Source organism: Chelonia mydas, chromosome 12, assembly GCF_015237465.2.
Source record: "Chelonia mydas isolate rCheMyd1 chromosome 12, rCheMyd1.pri.v2, whole genome shotgun sequence".
Classification (NCBI taxonomy): Eukaryota; Metazoa; Chordata; order Testudines; family Cheloniidae; genus Chelonia; species Chelonia mydas.
The window spans coordinates 22,567,783-22,587,638 of NC_051252.2; the positions used below are offsets into that span (position 1 = coordinate 22,567,783).

Sequence of the window (19,856 nt, forward strand, 5' to 3'; positions counted from 1 at the left end):
TGGAAGCCTATTCCAGTACTTAACTATAGTTATAGTTAGAAAGTTTTTCCAAATATCTAATCTCTGTTCATTGCTGCAGATTAAGCCTGTTACCGCTTGTCCTACCTTTGGTGGACATAGAACATTTGATCATCAGCCTGTTTTATAACATCTCTTAACATATATTGAAGACTGTTATCAAGTCTCCCACAGTCGTCTTTTCTCAAGACTAAACATACCCAGTATTTTTAACCTTTCCTCATAGGTAAGATTTTTTTAAACCTTGTATCATTTTTGTTGCTGTCCTCTGAACTCTCTCCACTTTATCCTTAGTGTGGTGCCCAGAATTGGACACAGTACTGAAGCTGAGGCCACTGCTGAGTACAGCGGAACAGTTACCTTCCAGATCATGCATATGTCACTACTTTTATTATGTCCTAAAATGATATTAACCTTTTTCATAATTGCATCACATTGTTGGCTCATACTGAATTTGTGATCTGCTAAAACCTGCAAATCCTTTTCAGCAGTACTACCACCTAGCCAGTTATTCCCCATTTTGTAGTTTTAATATGGAGCTATACATATCTCATAGAACTGGAAGGGACCTTTCAAGGTCATCAAGTCCAGTCCCCTGCCTTCACAGCAGGACCAAGTACCGTCCCTTATTTTTGCCCTAGATCCATAAATGGCCCTCTCAAAGATTGAACTTGCAACCCTGGGTTTAGCATGCCAATGCTCAAACCACTGAGCTATCCCTTGCCCCAGTTGTGCATTTGATATTTTTCTTCCTGAGTGTACTTATCTTGATTGAATGTCATCATTTCAGACCAATTCTTCAATTTATCAAGGTCACTTTGAATTCTAATTCTGTCATCCAGAGTGCTTGCAATCCCTCCCAGTTTGGTGTGATCTGCATATTTTATAAATATACTCTCCACTCCATTATCAAAGTCATTAATGAAAATATTGAATAGTACTGGAGCCAGAGCTGACCCCTGCAGGGTCCCACTACATGTGCCCTTCCAGTTTGACAGCAAACCATTTATAACTACTCTTTGAGTACTTGTGGCACCTTAGAGACAAACAGTTTTATTTGAGCATAAGCTTTCATGAGCTACAGCTCACTTCATCGGATGCATTCAGTGGAAAATACAGTGGGGAGATTTATATACATAGAGAACATGAAACAATGGGTGTTACCAATTTCATGTTTACTATGTATATAAATCTCCCCACTGTATTTTCCACTGAATGCATCCGATGAAGTGAGCTATAGCTCACGAAAGCTTATGCTCAAATAAATTTGTTAGTTTCTAAGGTGCCACAAGTACTCCTTTTCTTTTTGCAAATACAGACTAACACAGCTGCTACTCTGAAACCTTTTAAAAGATAGGTACTATGTTTGCCCTTCTCCAGTCTTCTGGGGCCTCACCCATTGTCCGCGAGTTCTCACAGATAATCACTAATGATTCTGAGATTGCTTCAGCTATTTTTTTTTATGTATCATAGGGTATATTTCATCAGGCCCTGATGATTTGAGTACATCTAACTTATCAAAATATACTTTAACCTGTTAATAATGATTGTATTAAATGTCTGGTCACAATTAACCTTTTTAGTGGACACTGAAGCAAAATAGACATTAAACATCTCAACCTTGTTTATGTTAATTATTAGCTCTCCTTCCACACTAGGTAGACAGACATACAGTTTCCTTCGTCTTTTTGTTGATCATAATGTATTCATAGAACTTTTTCTTGTTGCCTTTTATGTTCCTTGCTACGTGGGACTCATTTTATGCCTTAATTTTTCTGATTTTGTCCCTACATGCTTCTGCTATTCTTTTGTACTCCTCCTTAACAGTTTGTCAGTGTTTCCACTTTTTGTAGGATTCCTATCTGATTTTTAGGTCATTAAAGAGCTCCTGATGGAGCCATACTGGCCTTTTACTATTCTTCCAACTTTTCCTTTGCGTCGGGATAGTTGGCTGTTTCACCTTTAATATTGTCTCTTTGAGAAACTGCCAGCTCTCCATTATCCCTTAAATTTTTTTTCCCCATGTAATGTTACCTACTAGTTCTCTGAATTTGTTAACGTCTGCTCTTTTGAAGTTCGTTGTTCTTATTCTGCTGCTCTCACTCCTTCCTTTCCTTAGAATCATTAGATCTATTATTTCATCATAACTTTCACCCAAATTGCCTTCAACCTTCAGATTTGCAACCAGTTCCTCCCTGTTAGTTAGAATCAAGTCTAAAATGGCTGTCCCACTCGTTTCTTCTCCCACCTTCTGAAACAAAAAGTTATCTCCAGTACATTCCAAGAACTTGTTGGACATTTTGTGTTTTGCCGTAGTACATTTCCAACAGATGTCTGGTTAAAATCCTCCATTACTACCAGGTCTTGTGTTTTGGATATTTGTTATAGAAGTGCCTCATCTATCTCTTCCTGATTTGATTTTTCCATAGTAGGACCCCTGCCCTGATGCCAGCCCTGTTTTTTTCCCTTTTACCTTCACCCAGAGACTTTCAACTGGTCTGCCTCTCACCATCTTCTGGGCCTCAGAACAAGTGTGTATATTCTTGGTGTGCTGCAAAACCTCCTCCCTTTTTACCCTGCATATCCTTTCTGAACCAGCATATACCTCTCTATACAAATATTCCAAGTCATGAGATTTATCCCACCAAGTCTCGAAGATACCAATTAAATAATAATTTAGCATATGTACTAATACTTCCAGTTCTTCCTGTTTGTTCTCCATGCTCCCCTCATTTATGTATAGACATCTAAGATGTTGAAGAGGTTTTCCCCACTGTTATCCCTCTTGTTGCTCCTGTGTCCCATTGTAATTTTCATTTCCCACCCCCCAACATTTACCGCTATGTTATCATCACCTTTTTTATGCTTACTTGTGGGCTTTTGTCACCTTCCCTTTTTGAACCTAATTTAAAGTCTTCCTCACCAGGTTGGTACGGTGGTGTACGGAGCTGCCTTTCTCCTTGTTGGTTAAGTGGGATTATCTTTTCCTAGCAGTCTTCCTTCCCAGAGAAGCATCCCATAGTTGAGGAAGCCAAAGCCTTCACATCAACATCATCTGCAGAGCCATGCATTCATCTTCAGGCTGTGTTTATCCCTGCCTGGGCCCTTATCCTCAGCCAGGAGGATGACCAGAAACACCACCTGCACCCCTGATTCCTTCCCCTTCACACCCAAAGCTCTGTTGTTAGTACTGACCTGCTCGGGTCGGACCTGGCAGTTTCGTTACTGCCCACATGGATGAGCAGCATGGGGTAGCAGTCAGGGACAGATGAGCGTCAACAGTCTTTGACAATAGGTTGGGAGAAGCAGCCTGAGGAGATTATAGACAGTCCCACTGATTAATAGGGTTTGTCTGTCATTCATTACCCAGGTTCACAACTTTGGGGTAGTTTTGAATCAGTGACTCTTGTTAGATAAGCACTTTACAACAGCGATCGGGAATATGCGTTTTCCATCTGTTCCTGGCGAAGAAGTTATATGACCTTGCCTTTCAGATGTGGACTCTGCTGGTGTTTGTTCATGCCTTTGTTACCTTAAAATTAGATTATTGCAGTACACTCTACACCGTAAATTCATTTGGATACTGAAGGTGGTGCAGAATATAGCAGCCTACTTAGTAAAAGGTGTACCTCACTGGGAGTGCATGACCACACTGCTCCCTGATCTACACTGGCTGCCTTTTCTCTTCTTGGAGGGGTTTAAGGTTTTTACCTACAAAGCCCTAAATGTTCTGGGACCAGCCCACATGAAGTATTGACTCCCTCCACCTGTCACATGATGGTGAGATCAGCAGAGGTGCATGATCTTGACTGTCCTCCTTCGCTATAATGGGAGGAGTGGGGTGGTTGGTAAGGCATTCTTTCGTGAAATCACTTTGACTTTGCAACTTGCTGCCTCACTCTAAGTACAAAAAAGCCTGCCTCTGCATCACACTGAAAAAGACTTTATTTGCTAGGGCACATTTTTCAAGTCTCTGTGCATGTAGATCCCACTCTTGGTGTGCATATGCATTCTGCACAAGAGTCTGGAAAGTTTTCTTCAGCAGTGACCACTAGGGGACATGCACCTGCATTTCCACTCCTGAGGGCATAAAGGGTGGAGCAACCCTGTCCACTCCCCAGTTCCTTCTGACTGCCCTTTGGCAGAGAGGTGGAACAACTGAATGTCCCACCTACATCTCTTTAACTGAGTTTAAGATAATTGCTATAAATACTTAGTAGTGTTTAGTTTTTTCAGTGTTAATGGGCCATTCTACCTTAAATGGTCCCTTACAATATATGCTAACTACTTGCGCTAAATAATCTGTTCTACCTTGCATTTTGCTGTGACACTGGGATTGCGGGCTCTCTCTACTCTGGAGTCCTCCTCCTTCAATTGATACCACAGATTCAAGCTAGCCCTCAAAACTCAGTAAGGCTCTGTCTTTGGCTATTAGGCCATATGACATTGTTAACTTACATGATGCTATTTGCAAGATTCAGACTAAGTCCCCTACAGTCATGGATCAAATCAGTATATCACCCAAGCATTCACTGCATGGGGAAAACAGGTAAGAATCCCTTAGGAGATAGTTTTGTCTCTTCATTAATGGCTAAACTCCAACAATGTATGTCAGGGGATTCCATTTAATAATCAGATGTCTGCCAAGACAGCAATTACCAATACCTGAAAGAAGGTTTGGGGAGCTCACTTAGCTTATTTTCAGTCTGATGGTACTTGAGCAATAATAAATTCCCAGAGTATTATGGAAGGTGAGGCAGGACGAGGCTCAAATTATCCTTGTAATGCTACTGTGGCCCTGTCAGTTGTGTTTCTTGTGTCTACTACTGCTATTGAGAAGACAGTCAATAATACTTCCTTTGTGGAAAGACATTATCTCTCAGAATGATGGCCTAGTACTTCTTTCAGACTCAGCTTCTCTTCACGTAGCAGCATGGAGGATACCTGGATGACTTCCCAGAGCGTGAGAGTCCAGAGCAGAAGACCCTCCACACAGAAGAATTTTCTATTTTGGCGAAAGCAAGGGACTGTGATCCAATTAATTTTTCCATCCTGTTAATTTTTGATTATTTATTAACTTTGACAATCAGGATTATCTTTGGGTTCCATTACAATGCACTTGGCAGCAATCTAAGCTTGTCATCCACCAATAGCAGGTTCTTCAATTTTTTTTCACATCAAATAGTTGCAAGATTTCTAAAGGGTTTGAATCATATATTTCCTCCAGTTTGGATGATTTCTCCTCCTTGGGCTTTAAATCTGCTTCTTTAGTTGTTAATGGTTTCCCTCCCCCCCCCCCCCCCAACTTTTATCATCTTCTGTGCATCATTTATCGATCAGGGCATTCCTAGTAGGAATTATGTAAGTTCAGAAAGTGAAATTCAAGCTCTCATGTTAAATTCTTCATGCAGACAGAGTAGTGTTAAGACCCTGGATGCCAGGACAGTTCTTTTGTGTTATGTAAATAGAATAAGATCTTTTTGATGATCATCCACAGGTGGCCTGTGGTAGCAAGACCAAAGGGAGACTGATCTCAACTCAGAGATTGTCCAAACGGATCGTTGACTATATCAGGACATTGTGTCAGTTTAATTAACTAGATCGTCCAGTGCAAACAACCAGAATCTTGTAGCCTTCAGCAGCATGTTTCAGTAATGGAAATCTGTAAAACAGCAGTGTGTTCTTCGGTCCATACATTTGCCAAACATTACTCACAGGTGGTAGCATCAAGAGTAATTGCCCAGGTTGGCAGGGTGGTTCTCAGTCCTTATTCAGAAGATCTCTAAGCTTCCACTTCCAGATAGATAAAACTGTGGCTAATCACTGTGAGTGGGAGCCATATGCACAGAGACTCAGAAGAAAGGACAGTTGGTTACCTTATACTAACTGTGTTTCTTCAAGATTTTCTGTGCATGTGGATCGCACAAATGACCCTCCATTCCCACACCTAAGAGTCTTCCCATCTGGGTAGTGGGTGGGGTCATTCTGCCCTTTTTGTCCTTGGGAGATGAAATCTGGGGGCATGCATGGCACATGCACGGTCCCTAATAGACACTGCTAGATAAAACTTTCTGGTCTCCTGTGCAAAGGGTGCACAGTTGGATCCACATGCACAGAACATCTTGGAGAATCAGTTTTACTATAAGTAAAGTAACCATCTTTTTCTGGAGGAGAGGGTTTGAAATGGGGTTTTGAGTAAAGTGGCAGGGTATATTTAATTGTTATACTTATTAGGTGGTATGTTAACCTTTCTTTTTATTCTTTTATTATGATGGGTGATATTCCTATTGATCATGAGTTCAGTTATTGTTAGTATGCCTAGAACTTTTGTATGTGTTCATATTTTAAATTTAAATAAGTTCAGTTTAACTAGTCTTTTTAAAACTTTAGTTTCTATCCAGAAATAAAATGGTTTCAAAAGGAAGATATTGTTACCATGAAGATAAAAATAAGAAATATACGTGACTATAAATGTGAATTTTTTGGAGATAAGGTTGTTTTCAGGTAGGTTCAAAATATGTTATACATAGAAAAATAAAATGTCTTACCAGCTTCCATTTCATTTGCCAAAAAAAGCTAACAATTTTGTTTAAACAAATACAGTGCTTTTTCAGGAGACAAATTTTATGTGGCTGACATGGAGTTGCATGCAAACATACTTAAAGGAAAGTCCGTTTGTGTGATTAAGAATGAAGAACCTGTTCTTATCCTTGCAAAAGACAAGAAGGAATTTTGGTGCCGTCTACTAAAGCATAAGGTGAATTATAAATATCAATTAAAATATGTATTTATTCTTAAAGTATTAACATTATGTATTGAAATATATATAGTTAGCCATTGTATTTCTGTTAACAGAATCCTAATGTGTCTTTTGATTTTGAACACTGGGAAGATTTTGAAGATAAAAGCCCCTTTCCTGTTGGTAAGACATTAACAAATATCGGTGTTAACATAAATTTGTTAGCAAACTATTAAGTCATTGATGTTATCTAATTTAAGTTTACATACTGCTATTTACGTGAGAATAGGTAGTTCTCACTGCTAGAAACATTAGTGTTTATCAAAAACCTTTTGCTAACAGAAGATTTTTTTTTTGCCTGTATATCGTTAATTTTGGTCATGTACGTTGCAGTTTAGATAATGTTTTTAGAGTAACTTTTTAAAAGATCATTCAGTACTCATTTGTTCCTGCTCATATTGCTCAAGCAATCTGGACTAGTAGGATTCTGTTGTATAGATACTGATCTCAAAGACCTAAAGAGTTAAACTCTCTCACTATCCAACATTAAGCAGTGATAGATAGGTTTGAAGTTTTTTTTCAAAGACCTTTGATATACTCGGTTACTTGGCGAATACCCAAAAGCATTTATTCAGGTTGAAAATTTATTGATTAAGCTCAAGAAAATGAGGAATTAAAACAAGCTTTTATATTGAAACTGTAATTATGCAGAACAAACTTATTCCCTACCAAAACTCTCTCCTTTAGGAGTCAAAGTATCAGTCTCTTACTTTAATTTCTTTGAAGAGGAAAGGGTTAATTTCACTCTGTCCTGATGTGTGAAGGACATTTACTTGCCCTGTTTTAAACAGGCATACACAAGATCAGGGGTGGGCAAACTTTTTGGCCTGAGGGCCACATCGGTGTTCCGAAACTGTATGGACAGCTGGGTAGGGAAGGTTGTGCCTCCCCAAACAGCCTGGCCCCCGCCCCTTCCCACTTCCCGCCCTGCTCAGAACCCCTGATCCATCCAACCCCTCCTGGGACCCCATCCCCTATCCAGCTCCCCCTGCACCCTGTCCCCTGACTGCCCCGACCCCTGTCCACAGCCCAACCCCCAGACAGGCCCCCGAGGACTGCCAAGCCTATCCAACCCCCCTGTTCCCCGTCCCCTGACCCCACCCCAAACCTCCACCCCATCCAACCTTCCCCGCTCCCTGTCCCCTGACTGCTCCGACCCCTATCCATCCCCTCCTGCTCCCTGTCCCCTGACTGCTCCTGCCCTATCCACACCGCTGCCCCCTGACAGCTCCCCCAGGACTCCCACGCCTATCCAACTGCCCCCTGCTCCCTGTCCCCTGACTGCCCCCACAACCCCCTGCCCCTTATCCAACCCTCCCCGCCCCCTTTCCATGCTGCTCAGAGCAGCAGGAGCTCGCAGCCCCGCCGCCTGGCCAGAGCCAGCCACGCCTCCCATGCTGCCCGACAGGAATGGTGAGCCAGAGTGCTGGTGGCGCGGCGGAGTGGGGACAGCAGGGGAGGGGTCAGGGGCTAGCCTCCCTGGCTGGGAGCTCAGGGGCCGGGAAGGACAGTCCCATAGGCCGTAGTTTGCCCACCTCTGTTCTAAATCCATAAGAAAATGGACCCCTCTTTCACTTCATTGCTCAGAGTTCACAGAGCTGGTTAGGAAAACATTCTTTTAAGCTTGTATCACAGCCAAATAATTTAATTCTATTTTCTGTCTCCTGAAGTACAAGTTTAATGGATATTAATTTCACTTTTGATGTATAACATATTCTCTCCCCTGTTAAGCATCTAGATCAAATAGTTATTTACACACAACCTCCCAAAACCAGGTAAGTTCAGGCTCTTTTGAATTGGTTTAGAGAAATGAGTCTTGCTTCTAATCCTGAATGCAGCATCCTTAACAGAGCACCAGTTCCTGCATGCCAGTATTTTCTTTCCTCGGTTTCTTTTTTCTCCAGTGTGTGCTTTATTTTTAACTACAAGTCCACAGTACATTTTTATACTACTTAATCAAAATATATTATAATCTTTTTTTTTTTTTACATAATTTACTACAATTTCCCCCTTCATTATTGTAGGTACACAAAAAGCACATCATTCTGCTGCATTGATAACAGAAGAAATGGAAGAATCCTCAGAAGATAGTGGAACAGAGAGTGATGACTAGCCAGCAGAGAAATCTCTATCAATCCCTTTTCTTCTCCCAACCCAGAATGATTATTAAAGATTTTTTTTGCAGTCCTTATTCAGATGAGTATTTCCTCTAAACTCTGTGGAACTAATTGCAGAGTTTAAGGGCTGCAGGATCAAGTCTTTAATTTGTTTAGTAAAATAATAGTGAACAGAGCCCTTTTATTGTATTAAAATATGTTGTCTGATTTATTTTGGATACTTGAATTTGATATATTTTATACCATACAAGAAGAAAGGTTATGTATGTTCCCCTCAGTGTTTTTTGTTAATTTACTTTAAAATAGCTTTGTCACTTATTGATGGTGTACTGTATAAAAAAAACTCTGCTGCCCAGATAGCAAAAATAAAGCAAAGGACTAAACTGGGTATGGGGAGCAAATGGTTGGTTTAGTGGATTGGTAATAAGTTGCAGAACTTCTAAGTCACTGCTGCATGTTTAGTCTGTATTAACCATTTAAAACTATTGCCATGTTATGATTTTTCACTGGCCTCAGTGAAATGAAGTGCTGATTCCAAGACCAATTCCTAGTGAACTGATACTGTATGTATGTCACAGAATCAATATCACTTTGGCACCACTGGTACCTTTGCTGACAGTTCTGCATCAAGGTCAGACTTTAAATGGGTCTGGAGACTCAACTAACCTCTCAAACCTCCTTTCAGATTAGAGTTGAGGTATATTGAGGTAATGGGAAAGGTTGCATTGCTGCTGCTCCTGCTTTACTTGTTCTATGGATGGATGGATGGAAGATTTAGTCTCTTGATGTCAATTTGGTGTTAGATGGTGCTTTTCTTGAGCATTGGTTGAGAGAGAAAAAAGGACCGTAAGGAATAAATTAATCTTTCTCCCTTTCACACAGGCCAGTTGTAAGGTCTTGCTGCTCAGCATTAAAATCATTACTTACATTTTATTTAGCACCTTTCATCTAAAGATCCCAAATCACCCCATTAACTAGATTTGTGTGTGTGTGCGCGCACACAATCACACATTATTATTCTAATATTGAAGGTAGCAGCCATTAAACAGCTCCCAGCAATACAATACAACTATTCAGGACAAAGATTGAACTACAAGGGAATTTTACCTAGGTGGAAAACAATTGTCCAGTTGTGATTTAGCTAGGACACCAAGAGTAATACCCTTTACTCTTGAACGTGCTGCCAGGAATGTGTGGCTGTCTTTACTTCAAGAACCAAGGGAGCTACAGTAGTAATAAATTTACACTAGTAATTATGTAACATACATTTGTAGGGTAAAGTGTAATAGAAGCATAAAGATTAACTATCAGCTTGTTTTGCTTGTCCCAAATATTACTTTGCTCAGTGGAAAACTGCAGTGTAATGTAAGATTGTAATAGCTTAAAGGTACTGAGTTAGATGTATATTTTAAAAGATTAAGACTTGTAACTATTTTGACAGTCTGATATAAAAGGTGGCTTATACAGTTGAGCTCAGATTTGAGTGCAGGGACTTTCAGATTTTTATATGATGTTTTTAAAAAATGTTAATTTACATGCTGTTCAAAAATAGAACTTAATTCCCATCTTGCTGACCACTATTGTAAAGATGGATATGACCTGTCAGATAATCTAGATCAGGGGTGGCCAACCTGTGGCTCTGGAGCCACACGTGGCTCTTCAGAGGTTCCTTGCATAGGAGCTGACTCCGAGGCTGGAGCTACAGATGCTAACTTTCCAATGTGCTGTGGGGTGCTCACTGCTCAACCTCCTGCTCTGCCCCAGGTCCTGCCACCACTCCACCCCTTCTCCCAAGGTCCCTGCCCCTTCCCCCGAGCATGCTATGCCCTCACTCCTCCCCACCAGAGCCTCCTGCGCATGGCAAAACAGCTGATTGCAGTGGACGGGAGGCGTGGGGAGGGATGGGGAGGCGCTGATTGGCAGGGCTGCTGGTGGGTGGGAGGCACTGAGGGGGGGGGGTAGCGGATGGGGGCTGCTGACATATTACTGTGGCTCTGTGGCAATGTTCATTGGTAAATTATGGCTCCTTCTCAGGCTCAGGTTGGCCACCCCTGATCTAGATAATTCCCTGACAGTGCAAGATTTTTCCCTTCAATATATTTTATAATAGCAGATTGGAAAATATGCTGTAGAGAGCAGTTCTGCACTGGCAGGTAGATCCATTAGGTGATATAACAGGTAGAGTGATGTCTTTTCCGTCTCTAGCTTTTGTTACAATTCAATGATCAGTTCTGTGCTGCTGTAGAAAAGCATGATTTAGTGGTTAAAGCACAGGGCTAGAGTTGATAGGTTTGGGTTCTGTTCCCAACTGTCACATACCTCCTGTGTAACTTTAGACCAGTTGCTTAATCTTTGCCTCCATTTCCTCATCTATGAAATGAGTACATTTTCATGACGTGGATGTGCTTACCTACCTCACAGGTGTGTAGGGAGCATAAATTAATCTTTGTAAAGTTTTATTGAACCGTTCACATGCAAGATGCTACTCAGTTTAAATACTTTATTCAATTTTATGAATCCTACAAAGATCATTAACATAATTCATATATAGTTATGCTGAGAAGGAGCTGACAGGATTGTATGTAAATGTTTTGAAAACTCATTTTTAATATATTTTTTCTCAGCCACTCTAATTACTAACTAGTTTTCATTTAAAGGATGGTAAATAACCATTCAGCATTCCTCCTTTAATTCTGTTTACCCTATGAAGAATTAAATACATATGCAAAGTAGATCCTAAGGAGTGTTGCATGAATTTGTCTTTCTAAGGAATGTAATTTGTGGAAGGCTAAACAAGTAAATTACTCTTTTAAGTAGTTAAACTTTGTGCTCAAACCAGCTTTTAAAGGTGTGAAACTGGTGGAATGTCCTGTGGTTCCTCTGGATTGAAATTATCTATAGAGAGACTTTTTTGTAGTACTAACATACAAGAATGCAAGTTACCTTTTATTGCTCTGGAACAGCAGTTAATTAACTACCAAGTGTCACAGTTGTGCTAATGAAATTGATAGTCACAATGCTGATGCACAAAAAATAAGATGAACAAAGATGATAATTTATGCTCTGTTAAAAATTAGGAGGAAAATCATTGCTTTCCAAAAAAAAGTTGATCTGTAGGGAAAGATTTTATTTTCAGCATTCTAAGAGGAAATTGTAGTCTTAAAGTAGCTGATGTGTTTTTTACATGTATTATAAGTGTAATTGAGATTTTTGTTTTGAAATACCAATAAAAATACTAAGATGCTTGCATAAAAACCTATATTTTCCTTAGAATAGACGTTTTTAGTGTAGTTTTATTTTTATAGAGCCCAATACATGCCACACTTCTTACAGACCAAAAAAAAAAGACAGTCCCTCCCCTGAAGAGGTTATAATCTAAATAAATGTATAACATAATAAGGGAAGACAAAGGGCATGCCTATGCTGCCTGCTGTTTGGAGAATGAGAGCATGAATAGCAGTGCACATCAAAGTGCTGCCCCGTAGTAACTCCTCTGTGTGGAGGCTCCAGGCATGAATTAAAAGGTTCCTAGTTCACATTGATGTAATCCTGTTTGAACAGCATGATGGACAGGGAGAGTGCAGAAGCATCAGGAAAACTGATAGATGTCACTGGGATCTTGGAGCTACAAAAGTCATCTTGCTGTAGCTCCTGCTACTGAGGATCTGGGATTCTTCTGAGGGTCTGGGATTGCTCCTAAGAGATTGTTGCCTTTCCATCTTCAGCCGACCTGGCTGACGATAGGTGCTTGGGAGTGGTCTCTGCTTGGAGCAAGGAGGAGAGGCAGGGTAAACACTAGAGTTGAGACTCTTTTGCACCTGCCGTGCTGCTTGCTTTAAAAAGACACGCACGTTTCATTGATATAGATTCTTATTTAATTGTGTTTTAAATGACCCTGAAACAAAAGTCATATAAACTGTAAATACAGAATAATAAATAAATAATAAATACATAAATAATTTTATTACAGTATTCTACATACAATATTAAGAGGAAAACTTGGAGAAATTATCAGTGTTCATGGTGGATTCTCCATCACTGGCAATTTTAAAATCAAGATTGGATGTTTTTCTAAAAGATACATTCTAGGAATTTTTTTGAGGAAGTACTCCTGGCCTATGTTGTATAGGAGGTCAGACTAGATGATCACAATGATCTCTTCTAGCCTTGAAATCAATGAGACAAAACCTGTCCGTTTGAGATCACATGAACCATCTCTTCTCCCATTCACAATTGCATATTATTCCTGTAGCAACTATAACAATTACCATGAATAAGCAATATCAAGGAAATATGTAAGTTGTTTTAACTGTCTTCTTATAAAGTTAAGTAGGTAGAAACAAAGAAATTGGCACCAACCACCTCTTTGAACATCAGTTTTGGAACCTGTACAACAAAACAAAGAAAATCTCAGTGTAATTTTTTCAAATAATTCCTTCTCTGCCACTGCATGGAAGATTTTAAATAAACAACAAGTAAAGCTGTGAGGGTTGGTGTCTGATTATATACCAGGAAACAGGATATTTAAATTTTCAGGTAATTAAACATTTTTTGAAAAAGATGTTGAACTGTGAGATTTTATGTGAACCCCTGCCAGTCACATTTGCTTCCACCACATATGTAGAGGAACCAAAGGGCACTGTTAAATTCCTCACTGTGTTTTAATTTTTTGTACTTGTTGATTATTAATATAGTGTTGAAGAAGTTTTCATTAATAGTTATGTACATGAATTTGTATCGGGGTTGTAAGAAAGTGAAATATGGCTTGCAAATGAGATTTTTCTGTAATGTTTGGGACAACTTATGTGAATGGGTGATTTGTGTTAAAGATTGCACCACATGTGGTATTTTTATGTAGAAATTACAAAATTTAAAATCTCTTTATTTGTGGTCTGAGTTAAGGCTGCAGGTTGGTTGCTCAGTATGAGTTTGGATATGTGGGCTGCGGGCGTTAAAAACAGGGCGGCAGTGGAAGTTAAGATGGGGAACGGATGTGTATAGTGTACAGGAGTGTAGAGTGATTTAGCGGTGTGTGTGTGTATATATATTTTTTTTACTGGGGTATGTAATAATTTTAATATAATAATAATAATAATTAAAAATTAAATTAAAAAATTAAATTAAAAATTTAATTTAATTTTAATTTTAAAATTTAATTTAATTATTTAATTTAATTAATTTAAATTAAAATTAAATTAAAAAATTAATAATAATTTTAATATTGATGTAGCACCTTTTTATGTTGAAAGTTAGTCACATGTAGTTGTCAGTTCCAGTATGTATGATCCCTATAGAATCCCAATGTTTTCCCTTTCCCTATATTACCATTTTCTGTCCTGACTCCCACACAGATGTATTCTCCTCCATCCCTCTGATCCTAGCTGTGCCCCCCGCACTCTACCATATTCAGTTTTATATGTTAATCTAAATATTACAATTTTAAAAAGCTGAACATGGTAGAATATAGTGTAACATAGTTTAAAAGCTGTATTCCACTCTTTTGAATATGTCCATCTGAGGTGTGATTACAGCTCAGGTAGAAATACTTGTGCTAGTTTGGTTAATAATAGTGTAGATGCAAGTCATCCTTCAGTTATTCTTTGGCGCCTCCGTAGACATTGTCCTAATGGCATGCCTTCGGATGAGTCCCTTTTGAAGTTTCTCCTAGGTAAATAGCATTGTTTGTAGTTCTTTGAGTAGATGCAGCTGTGTATTTTACATAGGGGTGTGTGTGCACAGTGCACCGCAGCTGGAGAATTTTGCCTAGCAGTATCCGTAGAGGTGAGTATTACTGCAAGGTGAGATCATTAGATTGGTAGCTGTGGCTGTTGACCCAGCTCATGCTCAAGCACTAGTTAACCTTCCCATGATGGGGCCTCCAGAGTTGTTCTGTCCAGGTCTACTACTTCAGCAGTGGGATCCAGCCCTTGCACAGTTAACTGCCTTTTCATCATCCCTGAAGAATTCAGCGGTGCCCAGTTCTTCCTCCACTCCAGTGCTTGAGGACTTCAAAGCCTACCAAGATCTTTTGTGGCATGTGGCTGCTTCCCTGGGTATTCAGGCAGAGTTCCTATAGGAGTATACCCACAAGTTGCTGGATATTTTGCAGCCACCTGCCCCGGGGGGATGGCCTTTCCCCATCAACAATGTGCTCTTGGAGCATGCCAGCTTTGGTGTTGCAAACTGCAAAGCGATTGGAGAAACACTGCTTTGTACCAGTGTAGGAATGTGAGGGTTTTTACTTGCACCTGGTCCCTAATTCCCTGGATTGTAACCTAAGTTAATGACAGAGTAGTCCACTCCTAAGGACAAGGACTCTAAAAGGATGGATTTAATGGGTAGAAAAATCTATACCTCCTCTTCCCTGCAAATGTGGATTGCCAACCAGCAGGCATTGCTATCCAAGTATGACTGTAAATTGGTCAGCCATGTCAAAATTTGCAAACTAGCTGCCTGAAACCTCCAGGGAAGAATTTCGGGCATTTCTCATGGAAGGCTTTTTGGTGGTCAAGATGTTGCTGCAGTCTACGCTTGACATTGCAGATACTTCAGTCAGAGAAATGGCCCTGGCAATGACCATGAGAAGGGCATCCTGGATACAATTCAGGCATCGCTTCTGACATGGAGAGGACTTGCATTTTGATGGTTGGCTGCTTTTTTGGGACAAAACAGATGAAACTGCTCTGCTTCAAGGATTCTAGGACTACCTTCTGTTCCTTTAGGGTGTATGCACATGCAGCACAGAGATGCCATTATAGCGGACAGCAGCAGCAGCAGCAACAGTATCACCCGCAACACCCCTTTGGGCACTCTTTCTTTCCCACAAGATAGTGGGGCTTAACCCCAGAAAGAGACATAAATCCTAGAGGTGGAGGCATTTCGGTCCTGGATTTGGCCAGCAGACACCCTCACCCGGCCCCCCCTTCCCCAAATGGTCCAGATCTGTGGTCCCTTCAGGACTTCTGTCACCCCCATCCCCTGTGTTCAGGGACAGGCTAACTTGTTTTCTCAGTGTTTGGGACTGGATTACTTCTGGCAGCTGGATCCTAATCACTGTCAGATCAGGCTATGCCATTCAATTCCTTTTCATGCCTCTTCCGCACCTACTCATCCCTCTTCAGGGGCACCTCTCTCAAGATACTGCTCGAGCAAGTCCAGTCTCTTCTGGCTTTGGGACCAGTGGAGGAGGTTCCTCCGGAGCACCAAGGTCATGGTTTTTATTCCGGGTATTTTCTGCTTCCTAAATCCAAAGTAGTCTCCACAGTCTCTAAGTGGGTAACTTCCTGCATCAAGACTACATACAAAAGTTTCAGCCACACCCCCTGTACTGGTGTGAGCTCATTGTGTGAGAGTGTAAGCTATGTCAATAGCATTCTTAAGTAATATTTCAATATTGGATATTTGCAGGGCTTCCACATGGTCATCGATACATACTTCTTTGAACCATTATGCCATTATTGTGGGATCCAGAGCTGATGTAAACTTTGGGAAGGTGGTCCTGCACTCATTGTTCAAATAGAATCTGTAGTAAGTGGGACTCAGTCTGCTTATGAGTCATGAAAGTGGAATACATGGCCGCATCCAGTTGAAAAAGAAGAAATGGTTACATACTGTTACATACTGTGGTTCTTAAAGATGTGATGCAGATGTGTATTCCATGACCCACCATCTGCCCCCTCTGCATTGGAGTCTAGTCTCTGGGCATTTGGTGTGAAAGAACGGAGAGGCATCAGGGTGGCGCTGCCTCATACAGCCAGAGGAGAAGCTATGGCCATAAGGCACCAGCACCAACCGCTATGGTACTGTTAGGCAAAATTCTCCAGCTCCGGTGTGCTGAGCATGCACTCATCTGAATCACATCTTGAAGAACCACATTTACAGTACATAATCTTTTCTTCTTGTATGAACGCTTGTTCCTTCTTTGGTCAGGGAGTGGGGTAGTGGCAGACTGTTTCTGGGCCTTCAGTTCTCCAGTCTTCTGCTGTAATTACTTTGTATGCCATCTTTTTCAGGTGTATGTTTGTGTAGAGGGGGGAGCCTCTTCTGTCAGGATTGCTGATTCCCCCTGAAGAATACCAGTTACTTCGTCTTTTGACACTCAAGGCCATTGGTTTGGCCCTCAGACTCTAGAGTAGCATGTAACAATTCACTGTGACAGTTGAGCCTACATCAACTGTCAGAGGAGCACCCTCAGTCCTCTGCTCCTGCGGGAAGCTTTAGCACCCTACCTCCAGGTAGCTAACCTACTCCAGAATCTGGGTGACCTTTACTGACTGATAGTTCTAGAAACGGATTTCTTCTTCCTCCTTTTTTCTTTTAGCATATCTTTGAATATATCCCAGTGGGTTTCAACAAGCTATATTCCCTCAGAATACAGGTCTCTGCTTTTAGGGGCTCTTGAAGGGTTTGCTTCCTTGGAATCCAATCCATACACTACCAAGTTTCTCAGAACCCTTGGCCTACAAACCCAATTTCAGAGCCATTATCCCTCAATGGGACCTTCATGGGTCCTTAAAAATTTCTGCTGTTCTCCCTTCAACTGCTGAGAGATATAACCCTGGAACTGTGTGAACTCCCATGATTACCCTGCTAGTTACTGTTCTTCAGCTTGTTGAGTTGGGAGACTCAGATTCCTTTTCAACTCTGCTTATCTGCAGTATTTCTAAACAAGTTAGTGTTTCATTTACTTCCAGAATTCTTTCCCAAAGAAAGCGTGCTACATAAATGAACCATTTGTTCTCTCCACCTTTTACCTGAACCTTTCTTCCAGGCCTAAGCGCAGTCTTCACTCTCTAGATGTAAAGACTGCTATCAAGTTTTATTTGCTGCTACTTGCAGTATGTTGAAAGTGCGTGTTAATCTGACTTAACGGGTAGTTAATCCCCTCTACTCTCAGAAAGGATACTCCACCTGTCTACTTCTTGTTTAGGGGGAGCAAAAGCCATGGACCTCAAGAACTGCAAGACCACCACCTATTATTCACCTCATGACTTCATCATCCACCTCTGAGTGGACCTTGAGCCCTTTGTGGAGGCAGATTTTGGATGTAAAGTACTTCAAGCTGCATCTTGGGAAAACCCACCTCCTTGTTTAGAATATTTCTTGCATTGTCTGCTTACTGTTCTGTACTTCCAGCAGGATGGAAGGAAAGGGGAACAATCAACAAAGGAAATTTACTCACTGTTTTCCAGTGCATGCCTGCAACCCTCACTTCATGATGTCCTTGTCTTTTCATCTGGGGATTTCCAGCTTTTGACCTACCTGACAGGTTGAGGTTGGAGTCAGCCTAATATACACTTATTATCACTATCACTATACTTTGCCTCTGTTTTTCCTGGTAGATCGTGCTATAAATCCTTCCAGCAGGGTGGCAGAAGAGGAGGGATTCTGACAAACTCCTTTACTGGTGAATGAATTTCTCTTTATTCACCACTACTATAGCTGAAAACAGTTCCTAGTATGTATGTGCAATCTGCTAATATGTTAAGTTCACCTTAACATATTAGCAGAGTAGCAGTCAAAACAATGAAGCCATCCAGATCTAGATAGAATTCCATGCACAGAAAACGTCTGATTCTCATATAAGATAATATTTAAAACATATTTATAAATTGTTGCAAAAATAAAACTGCACATTAGGATGAACAAGTCTGAATTTAGCAAACATAAACATTCAAACTGTTCAAGCTGCCTCACAAACATTATAGTACTTAAAAATAGACTACTGGAAATCAGATCTTTTTATTCAGGAACTTCCTCTGGTGGAACAACTTCTAGAAGCATCTGAAGGTGCATGGTGATGGGCCCTGAAAATAAGTTACTGTGGTTAGAGATGTTTAACACAAGTTTTAAAAGGCCTTTGGCAATGTTAACTATATATTTTAATTCAAGTTTACACCATTTCACTGAGTGTAATGTTGCATGCATAAGCATTTATTTCCCCCACTCTACAGATGGGGAAGACAAAACTTGTCCATGACCAAAGAGTAAATTGGTAGCAGATTTGGGACATAGGTGCTGAAACTGCAGCACACCCTGGCTTGAAGTGGTTTCCGTCATATACAGGGTTTACAGTTTGGTTCAATGGCTCTTAGCACCCCCACGTACAAATTTTTCCAGCACCCCTGATTTGGGATGTGAATTCAGAAATTCCAGGTTCCCAGTTTTGTGCTCATTATAGTAGACCACACTGCCTTTCATTATGTAATATAAAGTAGCTTTAGTTTTGTGGACAGATGGATTTTTTTTTTTTTTTTTTTAAGGAATACCAATAATGTTGTGGGATTTATATCCTCTTAAAACCAGTCCTACTTTCCCTTTCAGTAATGTCTCATTTCATCTTCCATCTCCCCCAGAAAATATAGGAGTTGTACTTTTAAAGAAGACTACAAGTCACCTCATAAACAGACCTGCAGGGGCACTGCTAAAACATCATCATTTTCCTCTCACTTTTTAGCATTGTTTCATACAGCAGTAGATCAAAGCACACTATGGAACTTTGAGTGCATTGTAGCAGGGTCCACATGTCCAATCAGTGCATGGCAAACTATTGCACTGTATATTTACCTCCCAGCTTGCCGCACACTAACCCTCTGTACACAAGCCCTAAGGCTGTCATTTTAGTTTCCATTTCATGCTGTTAATTTTGTCTTTGTTAGACTGATTGTGAAGATACTAAATCTTGAAAGAGATCTGAGTGCAAGGTAAGTGCCAGAACAGAAAATAGCTGGGTGTGTTTAAAGTCACTTCAGTTACTGGCCAGGGCATTTCAAATTTATTTTGACTTCTAAATTACAAGATTTAAAAGGATATTGCCAATGGAAACTCAAGCTATTTTACATAATCTTTGCACTGATACGCTGATATGTATCACTTTTCTTCAAAGGATTTTATGAACTAAATCTCATCAAATCTTATATTAT

At 40.4% G+C, this 19,856-nt stretch overlaps 2 protein-coding genes across 10 annotated transcripts in view; one reads left to right on the top strand and one right to left on the bottom strand.

Moving 5' to 3' along the window:
- The window catches only part of TDRD12 (tudor domain containing 12), a 121,018-nt gene extending 110,295 nt beyond the window's left edge, over positions 1-10,723 (top strand). For 5 of the 6 annotated variants that reach the window (XM_043526345.1, XM_037877966.2, XM_043526343.1 and 2 more), the window contains 4 exons: positions 6,409-6,522; positions 6,622-6,775; positions 6,874-6,940; positions 8,842-10,723. In XM_043526345.1, the coding sequence (XP_043382280.1) occupies positions 6,409-6,522; positions 6,622-6,775; positions 6,874-6,940; positions 8,842-8,930 (424 nt within the window). In that variant the 3' untranslated portion in view covers positions 8,931-10,723. Of the gene's footprint in view, positions 1-6,408; positions 6,523-6,621; positions 6,776-6,852; positions 6,941-8,841 lie in introns of those variants that run through there. The other variant, XM_043526346.1, reaches the window with a different exon arrangement.
- Positions 10,724-11,867: 1,144 nt separating this feature from the next.
- Positions 11,868-19,856, bottom strand: part of SLC7A9 (solute carrier family 7 member 9) — a 30,375-nt gene continuing 22,386 nt past the window's right edge. For 2 of the 4 annotated variants that reach the window (XM_043526439.1, XM_043526438.1), the window contains one exon: positions 11,868-12,829. In XM_043526439.1, the coding sequence (XP_043382374.1) occupies positions 12,809-12,829 (21 nt within the window). In that variant the 3' untranslated portion in view covers positions 11,868-12,808. Of the gene's footprint in view, positions 12,830-16,953; positions 18,741-19,856 lie in introns of those variants that run through there. The other 2 variants (XM_007058650.4, XM_043526437.1) reach the window with 1 other exon arrangement.